This window comes from Papio anubis, chromosome 20, assembly GCF_008728515.1.
Source record: "Papio anubis isolate 15944 chromosome 20, Panubis1.0, whole genome shotgun sequence".
Lineage (NCBI taxonomy): Eukaryota > Metazoa > Chordata > Mammalia > Primates > Cercopithecidae > Papio > Papio anubis.
Window position 1 is genome coordinate 36,644,101 of NC_044995.1, and position 14,386 is coordinate 36,658,486.

The 14,386-nt window shown below is 47.6% G+C and overlaps 1 protein-coding gene across 3 annotated transcripts in view; it reads left to right on the forward strand.

The window, feature by feature from the left end:
• The first annotated feature begins 2,570 nt into the window (after positions 1–2,570).
• AKAP8L (A-kinase anchoring protein 8 like) overlaps positions 2,571–14,386 on the forward strand; it is a 36,148-nt gene continuing 24,332 nt past the window's right edge. For 2 of the 3 annotated variants that reach the window (XM_003915072.4, XM_021930811.2), the window contains exons 1-2: positions 2,621–2,759; positions 11,556–11,630. In XM_003915072.4, the coding sequence (XP_003915121.1) occupies positions 2,747–2,759; positions 11,556–11,630 (88 nt within the window). In that variant the 5' untranslated portion in view covers positions 2,621–2,746. Of the gene's footprint in view, positions 2,760–11,555; positions 11,631–14,386 lie in introns of all 3 variants that reach the window. The other variant, XM_009193743.1, reaches the window with a different exon arrangement.

The window sequence follows — 14,386 nt, forward strand, 5'->3', positions numbered from 1 at the left end:
GCAGTGGGGGTGTAGAGAGCTGGAACTCACCTGCTTTTAATACACGTGACTTCTAGTTAGACACATGCACCCCTAACCCAAGGAACATGGGAAAAGAGGAGCCGCTGGCTCCTTTGCAATGTTATTTATTTTCTTGCTCTGCAAATGTTTATTGAACATTTCTGAGATTTTAAGAGATTTTGTTGGCTGCTCCTTCTTGTTTATTGCATGTGGTTTTTCAGCTCATCCTTTTCACTAAACGGCCAAGTGCTGGAAAGTGGGAATGACCTCATGGCGTGTGGACAGAAGGGGCCACCTCTACTCCCAGCCCTGCTTTCTGGGCCCTCCCATCATACCCCTTCCTGGGAAGGAGGGGTTAACAGGCTGCAATAACACGCCCACAAGGGTGGTCTTGGCCCGCACATCTGCTCCTGTGGGGTCAGGACGCACATCTTGCCTGGTAGCAGAAGGCTGCAACCACTTCTGTCCATCCTGTGCTGTGGGTGGGTGGATGTATCCAAGACTTAGGAAGCAGGAAGAGCATGTTGTGAGCTGACTCAAAGGTGTTTATTCCTCTTTCAACTTTTCATAAGTCAGTTTTTATTTTTTTATTTTTTGAGATGGTCTCATTCTGTTGCCCAAGCTGGAATGCAGTGGTAGGACCTTGCTGCCTCCTGGGTTCAAGTGATTCTCCTGCCTCAGCCATCCAGGTAGCCGGGATCACAGGTGTGCACCACCACCCCTGGCTTATTTCTGTAATTTTTGTAGAGACGGGGGTTTCACCATGTTGCCCGGGCTGGTCTTGAACTCCTGAGCTCAAGCAATCATCCTCCCAAAATGCTGGGATTATAGGCATGAGCCACTATGCCTGGCCCATAAGTCAGTTTTTGAAATATAAAAGTGGTATAGGCTAGATGTAACAAAAAACAATCAAATGATACAAGAGCTTATAAAGTCACATGGCAAGTTCCTCCCCACCAATCATGCAGTGAAGTGAGGGTCACGTGTGTCCTTGGAAGAGTCGCCTCCAGTTCTTGCAGGGGGATGTTTTTTTCTGAGCATTGCTCTTCTCTGCTCAAGCCATTTTAATGCACCTCAGGCAGCAAAGTCTCAGCCTTTGAGCTGTGCTCTCTGTGAGGGTGTTGGATATAAACGAAATCAAATCAGGGTAAAATGATGGCTGTGGCAAGTGCCATGAAGGAACGAACCTGCAGGGCCCTGCCTTGGTTTGAAAGACAGGCAGGCATCCCTGAGGCTGACAGGGAGATGAACCCCAAAGCCAGAGTGCTTATCCGTCAGATCTCTGCTTCATGTGTGGAGTTGCTCACTTAACACATCATAAGTGGCTTTGTTCCATATGACAGCAAGTTCTGCAGAAGCCTCATCTGGGTGGGGGAGTTTTATTAAAACAGTTTATCATGGAGAATTCCAACTATACAAAAGTACAGCAAACAGTAAAATGGACCCTCATCTACCCATCACTTACCAACCCATGACCAATGTCTTCAGCTGTAAGAGGTTTATCTTATAGCTCCTTGCTTCCTCCTTCGCTCTCTACCTGTCTGAATTGTGTGAAGCACATCCTGGCCATAAGATCAGTTAACGTCTTAGTATTTCAGTATGTTTCTCTGAATGTTTTAAATGCCACTATTACACCTAAAGAAATAAATATCAAAAAGCAGCAGCATACCTTAAAAAAAGTATTAAAACATACGAAATGTAGAAGTTGTAATTGCGCAGCTTGATGAGTTTTCACAAACACATGTTAAGTACTTTTTTGGGGTAGCTCTGTCATCTCTAGCAATTATGAGTTGTCCCTGGCAGGGGTTTCCGTATGCCCAGGAAACAGACTGAGGACATGACTGGTGCCCGGCTGCACTATTGCAGGATCTCTGGAGTCCAGAGTGAATCAAGATGGTTTTAGAAGCAAAGTTCCCATTTTAACACGTAACTGTCAAGGACCTTGAGCAAATCATGAGTTCCAGGCTTCAGTTTTAAGTGGGGATTAAAAGCTTCTTGCAGGTTTGAAGGAGCATTTGAATGGCACACGATACAAACGGAATTATTACACATATAAACATATGCCCTATAAATATATTTGTTACCGTTTTGTGACGATTAATCACGTTTATTCAGTGCACTGGCCCCGGAATGATTCCTTTACACACGTTTTGTCATGTAATGTTGAAACGTGTGTCCAGCATCTTGTTTGGTGCCGAGTTTTAATTTTCTCATTCCAACATGGCTTTGCTATGCTTATTTTGGAGCCGAAGGCCAGAGAAGTTGAGACACGTAGCTAGGTTTACCCAGCACCTCAGCGGAGCTGGCATCCCAGCCGTGCCCTGAGCCGTAGACCCGGCTCCCTCTGGCGGGTCTCCAGGGCACTGGCGCTCCTCCAGCCCGACCGCGCTTGGGCCTTGGGCCTTTCCGTAGTGCACAGCTCCGCCCCCTCGAATGCTATAGGACTCCGCCTCTCTGCCGGCTTCTCTAGGCCAATCACTGAGGCCTTAGACTAACAGAAGGCGGGGACAAGGCGGGGCTCTCACGAGATTGCCAGCCGCTTCCAGCCACTGATAGGAGGAGGCGTAGAGATAGACAGCGGTATCATCCAATAGCCGTGAAGCCAAGGCCGGTATGAGCCAATGCGGTCGGGAGGCGGGGCTCGGGTGTGTGTCGAGGAGACCCTGTGGTTAGCAGCCGCTATCGCAGCGTCGGATGTGCAGAGCAGCAGCCGCCGGCGTCCTCGGATGTTGTGTTACCCGCCATCATGAGCTACACAGGTGGGCCTGGCAGGGTGGGGTCGGGCTCTGCGTTGGGGATGGGACAGGGACGTGCGGATGCCGCACCAGGCTTGCCCGCACCTCCCCTGGGGCCCCTTCACTGCCCTCCCTGCGGTCACAAAATGGCGCCGCTGGCCCGTCGCCTCAGGGTCGCTTCTCTCACGCCTCGTTGCCTCAGCTCTCTGTGCCTGCAGCCGGCGTCCCGGCTCCCAGCCGCCTGAGGTCTTGGCTTCTGTCGCCTGTGTCCGTGGGCCCGGGCCTCAGCGCGCGAGGTCTCCGCCCCCACCACCTCAGTCCCTGGCCTGCGCTCGTGGACCTCAACGCCTTAGGTTTCCCTTTCTCAGGCCTTGGTCCTTACGAGCAGTCAGCAGGCTCGGCTGCCGTCGCCATTGTCGCGTCCTCCCCCGCGCAGTTTCTCTGCAAAAACGCCGCAGCTCTACACCCCCATCCCGATCCCACCCACCACCCCCTTTTGTCTATTTCAGAACTGGGAGAGGCGCCAGGCCCTAGGGGGATAAGTAAATATTGGAAAGGTTTGGGCTGAGCGGGGAGTCTTGGGCCCCTAGGGGGCTGAACTGCAAGGAATGACAAGGTTCCACGTTAATTCTCTCTACGTCTGTCAAATGAACCGTGTCTGGTGCAGATTGGGCACCGGGAATACAGACAAGACTTCATCAAGCAGCTTAGAGGCGAGGACTGATCTTAATAGTCAAATAAGCGAGTGTAGGATATATTTTAGGGTGGTCAGTACCGTGCGGGGTTCGCTCCACTACATGGAGTGGTTGGAGCCCTCCGTAAAGAGGTGACATTTGAGCAGAGACCTAAATGGAGTGAGAGAATAAAGATATCTGGCCCAGGGAGCTTTTGCTGTAAAAGGCTTACGGGCAGGAACTGCCTGGCTTGTTAGATCAGCCGAAGAGGCCAGTGGGAGGCCAATGAGATTTGAAAGGGAGAGTGGGTGATAAGATCCCAGAGCCCCTCTCCGCCCCCGCAATATGCTTGGGCGACTGTAAATCATCACTGGGTGAATTGCCAAGGCCTCCTGGGTTTCCCTTGGCAGTGACTGATGAGGATTCTCAGCCAGGAGACTTAGACTAGGCCTCCCCATTTGGTGAGGGTATTACAGGCTTGAGCGTGTGTGGTTGCCAGGTAACCTGCATTCTACTTGGAATGCTGAGAACTGAGAATGAAACATGAATCTCTGGAGCTCCTTTGTAGACCACTTTATGTTTGCATAGGCAAGAAGGTAGTGCCAGTCCCCTCTACCCTGGCTCCCAGGTCAGGAGCTTTCCAAGAACCCCAGTTTTTCTAGCAACCATCCGCCAGCCCAATGGCTTCTCAGCCAAGGGTGATTCTGCCCCCAGAGGACATCTGGCAATGTCTGGAGACATTTTTGGTTGTCACATATGGGAGAGGGAGTGCTGCTGGTATCTAGTGGATGGAGGCTTGGGATGCTGCCCTGCTACGGTATACACAATGACACCTACTGCAAAGAAGTATCTGGCCTCAAACATCAGTAGTGTCCAGGTTGGGCAGCTCTGCCAGAGCCTTTCTGTAACTTTCCTAGTTCAGGAGGACAGACTATAGAGTTGTTACTGACATCTCTGGGATTGGAATATAATTCTCACCAAGTCTTACCGAGAACTGGAAGACAGTTTCATGGGTTTTAAAAACAGGACTGCTGAAGAAACCAGAAGATGAATGGTTGGGTGCTGTGGGGTAGCTGAGTAATGGAGCTCTTTTTCTTTAATAGATGAGGAAACTGAGTTACAAGGTCACTAATGACCCAACCTGAATTCCAGCTCTAGATCTTGTAGGCTGTAGTTCTGGGTTTGAGTGGGCACTGAGATAGCCAAGCTAATAAAGTAATGATTTGTTTTTCCTTTATCTTGATAAACTGAAAACCACAGTAATTTATAATGTGAGTCTTCCCCTTTTAAGAAGTAGGGCACTAAAGTCAAAGGCATTTTAAGTCACATTTCAGACAACTACTAGCTTTAAGAGTAAGTCCTAGAGGCCTCGAAGCAAATGTTAACCATTATTAAACATAAAAGGTGACTAATAAATCTTTTTATTAACTCGCCCTGCTTTTGAACCCAGTTACTTTATTTATACGTGGGAAAGGAAGCCGCATCTCTAGCACTGAGAGGGGAAGAGGAGAGCAGTGGAAAACAGGACAGAAATATCCAGAATCAGGCCCTCAAACAAAGGTCTGACATGCTACCGCACTTGTCACAGAAACATTTATTGTCTCACACAGTTTCCTTATGTTTGGAGTGGACAGGTGATTTCGCTGGGTGGTTCTGGCTTGGAATATCATGAGGTTACATTTAGGATCTCTATCTGGACTAGAGTCATCTGAAAGCCTGACTGAGGCTGGAGGTCCCACCTCCAAGGTGATTTAAACTCCCATGCCTGGCGGGCTGATGCTGGCCGTTAATTCTTGGCCCCATGGATCTCTCCCTACGGCTGGCTGCTAGAGAGTCCTCACAACATGGTGGCTGGTTTTCCCCAGACTGAATGATCCCAGAAAGAGCAAGGCAGAAATCCCAGAAGTCACACTCAGTCATTTTCATAAATCTTATTGGTTGCACCGGCTACCTCTATTAGGTGGGAGGGATCTACATAACATTAAGAGGCAAGAATGATTGGAGACTATCTTGGAGGATGGTTGTCAGCCTACTCTTGGCTCAGATAATAAAGGTTGGAGGCAACCTAACCTAATTCCAGTTATCCTTTAATTTTTGGCACTCTCTGTTACTCCTTCAAATAAGACTCTTTTTTTTAGATCAGGCATGGTGGCTCACACCTGTAATCTCAACACTTTGGGAGGCCAAGGCAGGAAGATTGCTTGAGGCCGGGAGTTTGAAAAGAGCCTGGGCAACACAGCAAGACCCTTTCTCTATAAAAATTAAAAATAAAAAGTTAACTATGCGAGATTGAGGCTGCAGTGAGCCATGATTGCGCCACTGCGCTCCAGCCTGGATGACAGTGAGACTCGGGGAGGTTTGCTGGAGCCCGGGAGTTCAACATTGCTGAGCTATGATCATGCCACTGCACTCCAGCCTGGGCAACAGAGCAATATCCTGTCTCAAGAAAATATATACTCTCTTTTTTTAAAAAGGAAAAAGAAGGAAAAGTATAAAACTGAGAAACTTTTGTTTTGTTTTGTTGAGACAGGGTCTCACTATGTTGCCCAGGCTGAAATGCAGTGGTGCCATCATAGCTCACTGCAGCCTTGCCCTCCTGTGCTCAGGTGATCCTCCCACCTCACCTCAGCCTCCCAAGTAGCTGTGACTGCATGTGCATGACACCATGCCCGGCTAATTTTTTATTTCTGAGATGAGGTCTCACTATGTTGCCAGGCAGGTCTTGAACTCCTGGGCTCAAGCGATCCTCCCAACTCAGCCTCCCAGAGTATTGGTGTTACAGACATGAGCCCCAGCATTTGGCCTGCTTTTGTATTTTTGAGCAAAAAAAAGTTGACAAGAGAGATTGGTTAAAAGCAAGGAGTGTTGCTGCAGAACTAGAAATCCATGGTCTCACAGTGAGAGGATTGCTTAAGCCCAGGAATTCAAGACCAGCATGGGTAACATAGTGAGACCCTGTCTCCCAAAAAAAAAAAAAAAAGAAAAAAAAAAGAAAAGAAAAAAGAAAACAAAAATTAGCTGGGCCTGGTGGTGTGTGACTATAGTCCCACCTACACAGGAGACTGAAGTAGGAGGATCGCTTGAGCCCCAGAGTCTGAGGACATAGTGAGCAGTGATTGTGCCACTGCACTCCAGCCTAGATGACAGTGAGACCTCCTGTCTCTAATGAAAATAGAAAGAAATCCATGATCTGACACTTAGCTTTATAGGGCCATATAGGGCATATTTTATTTTTTCATCCAGAGCTAATCAGGCTGGTAAATTGTACCAAGAGAACACTTTATAAACCAGCTAAGAATTTAGGTTGGGCACAGTGGCTTACGCCTGTAATCCCAGCACTTTGGGAGACCCAGGCGGGCGGATCCCCTGAGGTTGGGAGTTTGAGACCAGCCTGACCAACATGGAGAAACCCCATCTCTACTAAAATACAAAATTAGCTGGACGTGGTGGCGCATGCCTGTAGTCCCCACTACTCGGGAGGCTCAGGCAGGAGAATCGCTTGAACCCCGGAGGCAGAGGTTGCGGTGCGCCGAGATCGCACCACTGCACTCCAGCCTGGGCGACAAGAGCCAAACTCCATCTCAAAAAAAAAAAAAAGAAAAAAAGTCCGGGCGCGGTGGCTCATGCCTGTAATCCCAGCACTTTGGGAGGCCGAGACGGGTGGGTCACGAGGTCAGGAGATCGAGACCATCCTGGTGAACACGGTGAAACCCCGTCTCTACTAAAAAAATACGAAAAACTAGCCGGGCGAGGTGGCGGGCGCCTGTAGTCCCAGCTACTCGGGAGGCTGAGGCAGGAGAATCGCTTGAACCCGGGAGGCGGAGGTTGCAGTGAGCCGAGATCGCGCCACTGCACTCCAGCCTGGGAGACAGAGGGAGACTCCGTCTCAAGAAAAAAAAAAAGAATTTATTCATAATAGGAGCCAAAACTGGCTCTAGAAGGGCCTGCCCTGCGATCTTTGCAGACAGTATTGTGGAGCAGAATGTCCATGTGGTGCAGGGGACAGAGTTAGAGCAGAGATTGCCGTTGATTTGGAGGGTTTGATGGATCGTCTTTCCTTCCTAGGGAAGAACCAGGGCCCCTCTCGCCTGAACAGACACAGATGTTTTGCTCAGCAGCTTACTGACTGTGTTCTTGTGAGGGTGTGGTAGGCTGTCATTTGCCGTTGCAGTACTCACAGACCACATTACCTGAAGTCTGAGGCCATCTTACTGCTGACCCAATTGCTGAAAGAGCAAATTTCCAGAAGCTAGTCGAGCAAACAGTGGAGACCACAGGGGCTGGGTCCTTCTTACATTATAAGGCTTTCCCCTGGGTGAACTCTTCAAAGCTGCTGTCAGTATTTCTTCTGGATAGCTATTAACCAACAATGCCTGGATTTTAGGCATCTCAGGAAGGTCCAGATCCCTGGAAGGAATCCATTTCAATGGATTCCTACCCTCTTTACTTAGAGAAGGTAGAAGACTGGATCTGTGTGTCCTCGGTTTTTTTTTTTTTTTTTGAGACGGAGTCTCACTCTGTCGCCCAGGCGGGAGTGCAGTGGCCGGATCTCAGCTCACTGCAAGCTCCGCCTCCCGGGTTTACGCCATTCTCCTGCCTCAGCCTCCCGAGTAGCTGGGACTACAAGCGCCCGCCACCTCGTCCGGCTAGTTTTTTGTATTTTTTATTAGAGATGGGGTTTCACCGTGTTCGCCAGGATGGTCTCGATCTCCTGACCTCGTGATCCACCCGTCTCGGCCTCCGAAAGTGCTGGGATTACAGGCTTGAGCCACCGCGCCCGGCCTGTGTCCTCGGTTTTATCCTTCCTCAGGGCCCAGTCCCTACTCTGGAAAGTGAAGATGAAGCTGGGTTCACAGCTCCTTCTTTGGAACCCTTGGAGCTAGATGTATTTTGGAATTCTAGCTTAAGAGAAGTCACGTGGGGTCCGGGGAAGCACCCTGTATTTAAATACATTAATTCTGCACTAAGTAGGACAAAGAAAGATTATAAATGTCCTCACAGGTGAAAACAGCTGCAGCGTGAGTTTTGGCACCACACTGGTAGAAAACACTTGGTCTTCAGACTGTTTTGTACCTGGGGGAATTGCAGAGTAAGGGATCTTGCCCACCTGCCCTTCTTACCTGTGGTGAGGATGAAATGAGATCATTGCAGATAAATGTTCTTGGCATCCTGCAGGGAAAGCACTTGTTCAGTGTTGGCTGCTGCTGCTGTGGTCTTAAGAGATAAAATAGACTGTCAACGAATAAGAGAACGCCTACCCACAGAAGAGAAGGCACTTCTGTAGGTTTTTGATATAAACAAGCTGTTAGAGGCAAAGGCTTTAATTTTCAGGTCATGAGTTGGCTCTGATGGGAAAGGCAAATCCTGCCTCTTATGGTATCTGTCAAAATTTCAGTGCTGAGAGAAAATTATTCAAAAATATGTATTTCTGGCTGGGCGCAGTGGCTCACGCCTGTAATCCCAGCACTGTGGGAGGCCGAGGTGGGTGGATCACAAGTTTAGGAGATTGAGACCGTCCTGGCTAACACGGTGAAACCCCATCTCTACGAAAAATACAAAAAAAGTAGCCGGACACGGTGGCACGCGCCTGTAGTCCCAGCTACTCAGAAGGCGGAGGCAGGAGAATCGCTTGAATATGGGAGGCGGAGGTTGCAATGAGCCGAGATTGTGCCACTGCACTCCAGCCTAGTGCGAGACTCCGTCTCAAAATAAATATATATGTATGTATTTCTAACTGCAGAGGTTTTTTTTTTTAAATGTAGTTTTAAAGCAAGTGGCAGGATTAGGATTAATAATAGTCTGTAGGAGCAGTGGTTTCTGATAGAGGTAGAAGTTTTCCTTACTTGACACTAACTCATTTTATTTTATTTCATTTATTTATTTATTTTGAGATGGAGTCTTGATCTGTTACCCAGGCTTAAGTGCAGTGGCACGATCTCCACTCACTGCAACCTCCGCCTCCTGGGTTTAAGCAGTTCTTCTCCCTCACCCTCCCAAAAACCTGGAATTACAGGCAGGCGCCACCATGCCCAACTAATTTTGGGATTTTGTTTGTTTGTTTGTTTTGAGACAGAGTCTTCCTCTGTTGCCCAGGCTGGAATGCAGTGGCATGATCTTGGCTCACTGCAACCTCCACCTCTTGGGTTCAAGCGATTCTTCTGCCTCAGCCTCCTGTGCAGCTGGGACTACAGGCACACACCACCACACCCAGCTAATTTTTATATTTTTAGTAGAGAAAATAGGGCTTCACCATATTGGCCAGAACTCCTGACCTCATGATCCACCCGCCTCAGCCACTCAGTGCTGAAATTACAGTGCTGGGATTATGAGCCACCGCACCCGGCCTAATTTTTGTATTTTTGGTAGAGATGGGGTTTCACCATGTTGGCCAGGCTGGTCTTGAACTCCTGGCCTCAACCAATCGACGACCCCCGTTGGCCTCCCAAAGTACTGAGTACAGGCATGAGCCAGTACTCAGCCCTAATTCATTTTATGTTGAGAAACAGTTTGAGAGTTGAGAAGATAGGAAATTTTATGTGTACATAATAATACTTATTTCCATATGAACATGCCAACCCCAAATAATTACTTTTAAGAAATAATTGTTTTGGCCGGGCGCGGTGGCTCAAGCCTGTAATCCTAGCACTTTGGGAGGCCGAGACGGGCGGATCACGAGGTCAGGAGATCGAGACCATCTTGGCTAACACAGTGAAACCCCGTCTCTACTAAAAAATACAAAAAACTAGCCGGGCGAGGTGGCGGGCACCTGTAGTCCCAGCTACTCGGGAGGCTGAGGCAGGAGAATGGCGTAAACCCGGGAGGCGGAGCTTGCAGTGAGCTGAGATCTGGCCACTGCACTCCAGTCTGGACGACAGAGCAAGACTCCGTCTCAAAAAAAAAAAAAAAAAAAAAGAAATAATTGTTTTTTGTTTTTTGTTGAGACAGGGTCTTGCTCTGTCACCCAGGCTGGAATGCAGTGGCGCAATCATAGCTCACTGCAGCCTTGATCTTCTGGGCTCAAGTGACACTCCCACCTCAGCTTCCCAAGTAGCTAGGACTACAAGCGTATGCGGCCACAGCTGACTTTTTTTTTTTTTTTTTTGTAGAGACAAGGTTTCGCCCTGCTGCCCAGGCTAGTCACCTTGGCCTCCCAAAGTGTTGGAATTACAAGCATATTTGCCTGTAATCCCAACCTGGCAGGGATTCACCTGACAGGGTTTCACCATGTTAGCCAGGATGGGCTCGATCTCCTGACCTCGCGATCTGCCCGCCTTGGCCTCCCAAAGTACTGCCCAAAAGAGGCAATATTTGCCTTTCCCATCAGAGCCAACTCATGACCTGAAAATTACAAATAGCCACCCGGCCCAGAAATAATGGTTATACACACTTTTTAATGGAAAACCAAAATATAAAGCAGTTTGTGTTTCAGATTTAGGACGGGGAGAGAGGGGGTATTATTTGCTTTAACATGGTTTGGAAGCTAACCTCCATCCTTATTTGAATTCCAAGTGGCTCACCTTTCAGGAATTTGAATAGTTTCCTCATTTAACAGAATGATAACTTGGGTGTTCCTTTATCAGAATAGGCTACTGACCTAAATGTTTAAAAATTTTTATTTGGGGCCAGGCTCTGTGGCTCATGCCTGTAATTCCAACACTTTGGGAGGTTCAGGAGGGTGGATTGCTTGAGTCTAGGAATTAAAGACCAGCCTGGGCAACATGATGGAACCCCATCTCTACAAAAAATATAAAAATTAGCTGGACATGATGGCATGAACCTATAGTCTCAGCTACTTGGGAGGCTGAGGCAGGAGGATCGTTTGAGCCTGGAAAGTCGAGGTTGCACTGAGCAGTGATCAGGCCACTGCATTCCAGCCCAGACAGAGTGAGACCCTGTTTTTAAAAAGTAAATAAATATTTTTTTAATTTTTTAATCTAGTCCTCCTGGTATAGCAAGTTAAACATAACCTGCCTTTCCATTGGTTAATATTTTCTGACAGTTTAATTAAACTGTGGAATCTAGAGGTTTTGATGGCTTTTCATTGAGAGAAGGGCCTGCTGGCAATTCCATACCAAAGGTTAGGTAGTCTCAGGTCATTTCCCTGTGACTTGCTTGGGGAAATTAACCCCACTGTCTTTATGTTTAGGCTTTGTCCAGGGATCTGAAACCACTTTGCAATCGACGTACTCGGATACCAGCGCTCAGCCTACCTGTGATTATGGTAAGTGTGGGCCTCTGGTGGGAACCAAAGTGTTTTGCAGAGCAGTTCCTTGTCTTCTTAGTTGCCTTTGGCTTTGCTGTCATCCTGTCATGCTTTTTTAAACCTAAACTTGTGTGAAATGGTGTGGCCATTTGAATAGCTAGTGCTTCCCTTTCAGACAGTTATGGGAAAAGTAGCTGTGTTCCTGAGCAAGTTAGGCTCTTTGATAAAAGGCCTGGCTTCACATCCCCATGGGAGAGGTACTGGGAGTCAGAGTGACCAATTAAAGTCCAAAGGAGGGCACAGTGGCTCACGCCTGTAATCCCAGCACTTTGGGAGGCCGAGGCGGGTGGATCACCTGACGTCAGGAGATCGAGACCATCCTGGCCAACATGGTGAAACGCCATCTCTTCTAAATACAAAACATTAGCTGGTCATGGTGGCACCCACCTATAGTCCCAGCTACTCAGGAGGCTGAGGCAGGGGAATCGCTTGAACCCTGGAGGCAGAGGTTACAGTGAGCCGAGATCACGCCATTGCACTCCAGCCTGGCAACAGAGCAAGACTCCATATCAAAAAAAAAAAAAAAGTCCAAAGGATTGGTCCAGGAGAGAGCAAGCTGTTAACTTAGTCCCAGCGTAGTGCGTGTCCTTGCTGTGGGAGAGAGGCTGAGTATGTGAATCTAGCAGCTTTCGGAGACTCAGCCAGGCCACCTCAAGCCAGCGGGCTCCACACACACAGAGTTGAGTGAAGATCTCTGATTGAGTTTTCCAGTGTGGACAGAAACACTTAATTAGCTAATTCAGAAGTAGCCACCAGTAGGATTCACAGATGCTGTTTTGTCTGTTTTGTTTGTGTGCTGTGGCAGCCCGGAACTGCTGATAAAGGGGTGTCTGTCGAGAAGGAGCCCTCTTTGGAATTAACAAGGATAATGTCTTAGTTACTGAGATGGGTAATTTCTTTTACTACCAAGATCTGGGGAAAGACTGATCCTACACAGCTAACATGCCCTCAGGGATCACTGCATAAAGGGACTTAAGTAAGCTTCCCAAGTAGCAGCAGCTAGTCCCAGAAAAAGGGAAGACTTAAAATATTTTGAAATTGGGTGAGAAGGTATCAGGTGTTTCATAAATGAGGAGAAACTTGGTTTGCTTGGCTTCCCTGTCCTGCCCTCCCTGCCTCTTCCTTTCATCAAATATAGTCCCTAATTGCACATCCTTTTGAATTCTTTTCCCTCTGGGTTACGTATTCTGAGTACAAGCCATTTCTCGGATGTGCCGTTTACAAATGTTTTCTCCCAGACTGTGGCTTGTCTATTCTCTTGTCAGTATCTTTGAAAGAATACAAGTTGTTAATTTTGAAGCCGAATTCAATCTTTTCTTTAATAGATGATGACTTTGCTTTTTTATCTAAGAAATCTATAAGATTTTTCTTTTGAATTTTCTTTTAGGTGTTTTAGTTTAAGGTTTTACATTTAGTCTGTGATCCATATTGAGTTAATTTTTCCACAAAGTGTGCAGTATCGGCTAAGGTTTCTTCTTCTTGTATTGCATGTAGACATACAATTGTTCCAGCACCATTTGTTTAAAAAGAAAAAAAAAAACAACTCTTTTTTCTTTCTTTCTTTTTTTTTTTTTTTGAGACAGAGTCTCACTCTGTCCCCCAGGCTGAAGTGCAGTGGCGCGATCTCAGCTCACTGCAAGCTCCACCTCCCGAGTTCACACCATTCTCCCTCCTCAGCCTCCTGAGCAGCTGGGACTACAGGCGCCCATCACCACGCCAGGCTAATTTTTTTGTATTTTTAGTAGAGACAGGGTTTCACCGTGTTAGCCAGGATAGTCTCAATCTCCTGACCTCGTGATCTGCCCGCCTTGGCCTCCCAAACTGCTGGGATTACAGGCGTGAGCCACTGCTCCCGGCCTCTTTCTTTCTTTCTTTCTTTTTTAAGACAGAGTTTCGCTCTTGTTGCCCAGGATGGAGTGCAATGGTGCGATCTCGGCTCACCACAACCCCCACCTCCCGGATTCAAGCGATTCTCGTGCCTTGGCCTCCCAAATAGCTGGAATTACAGGCATGTACCACTACGCCCGGCTAATTTTTGTAGTATTAGTAGAGACAGGATTTCACCATGTTGACCAGGCTGGTCTTGAACTCCCAATCTCAGGTGATCCGCCTGCCTCGGCCTCCCAAAGTGCTAGGATTACAGGTGTGAGCCACCGCGCCAGGACTATTTTTTCTCTATTGAAATGCCTTTGTGCCTTTACTGAAAATCAGTTGGCCATCTACTGTGGCTCTATTTCTGGACTCTTGGACTCTCATTCTGTTCCATTGGTCTATACATCTAAACTTCATTCAGCAGCACAGTCTTTTTGTATTTTTAGTAGAGACTGGTTTCACCATGTTGGCTAGGCTGGTCTCAAACTCCTGACCTCATGTGATCCACCTGCCTCAGCCTCTCAAAGCGTTGGAATTACAGGCCTTAGCCACCGCGCCTGGCCCAGCAATGCAGTCTTGATTACTGGATAGTAGCAATCTTGAAATATTAGTCCTCCAGGTTTGTTCTTTTTTCCAGAATTGTTAGTTTCTTTGCTTTTGCATATAAATTTTAGAATCAGTCTATCAAGTTTTTTAAAAATTCGTGCTGAGATTTTGAGCGAGAGAGCCTTGGGTCTATAGATCTATCAAATCTGTAGAATCTATAGGTTAGTTTGAGATTAGTTTGAGAAAATTGACATCTTAACAATATCAAGTCTTCTGACTCATGAACGCAGTATGTC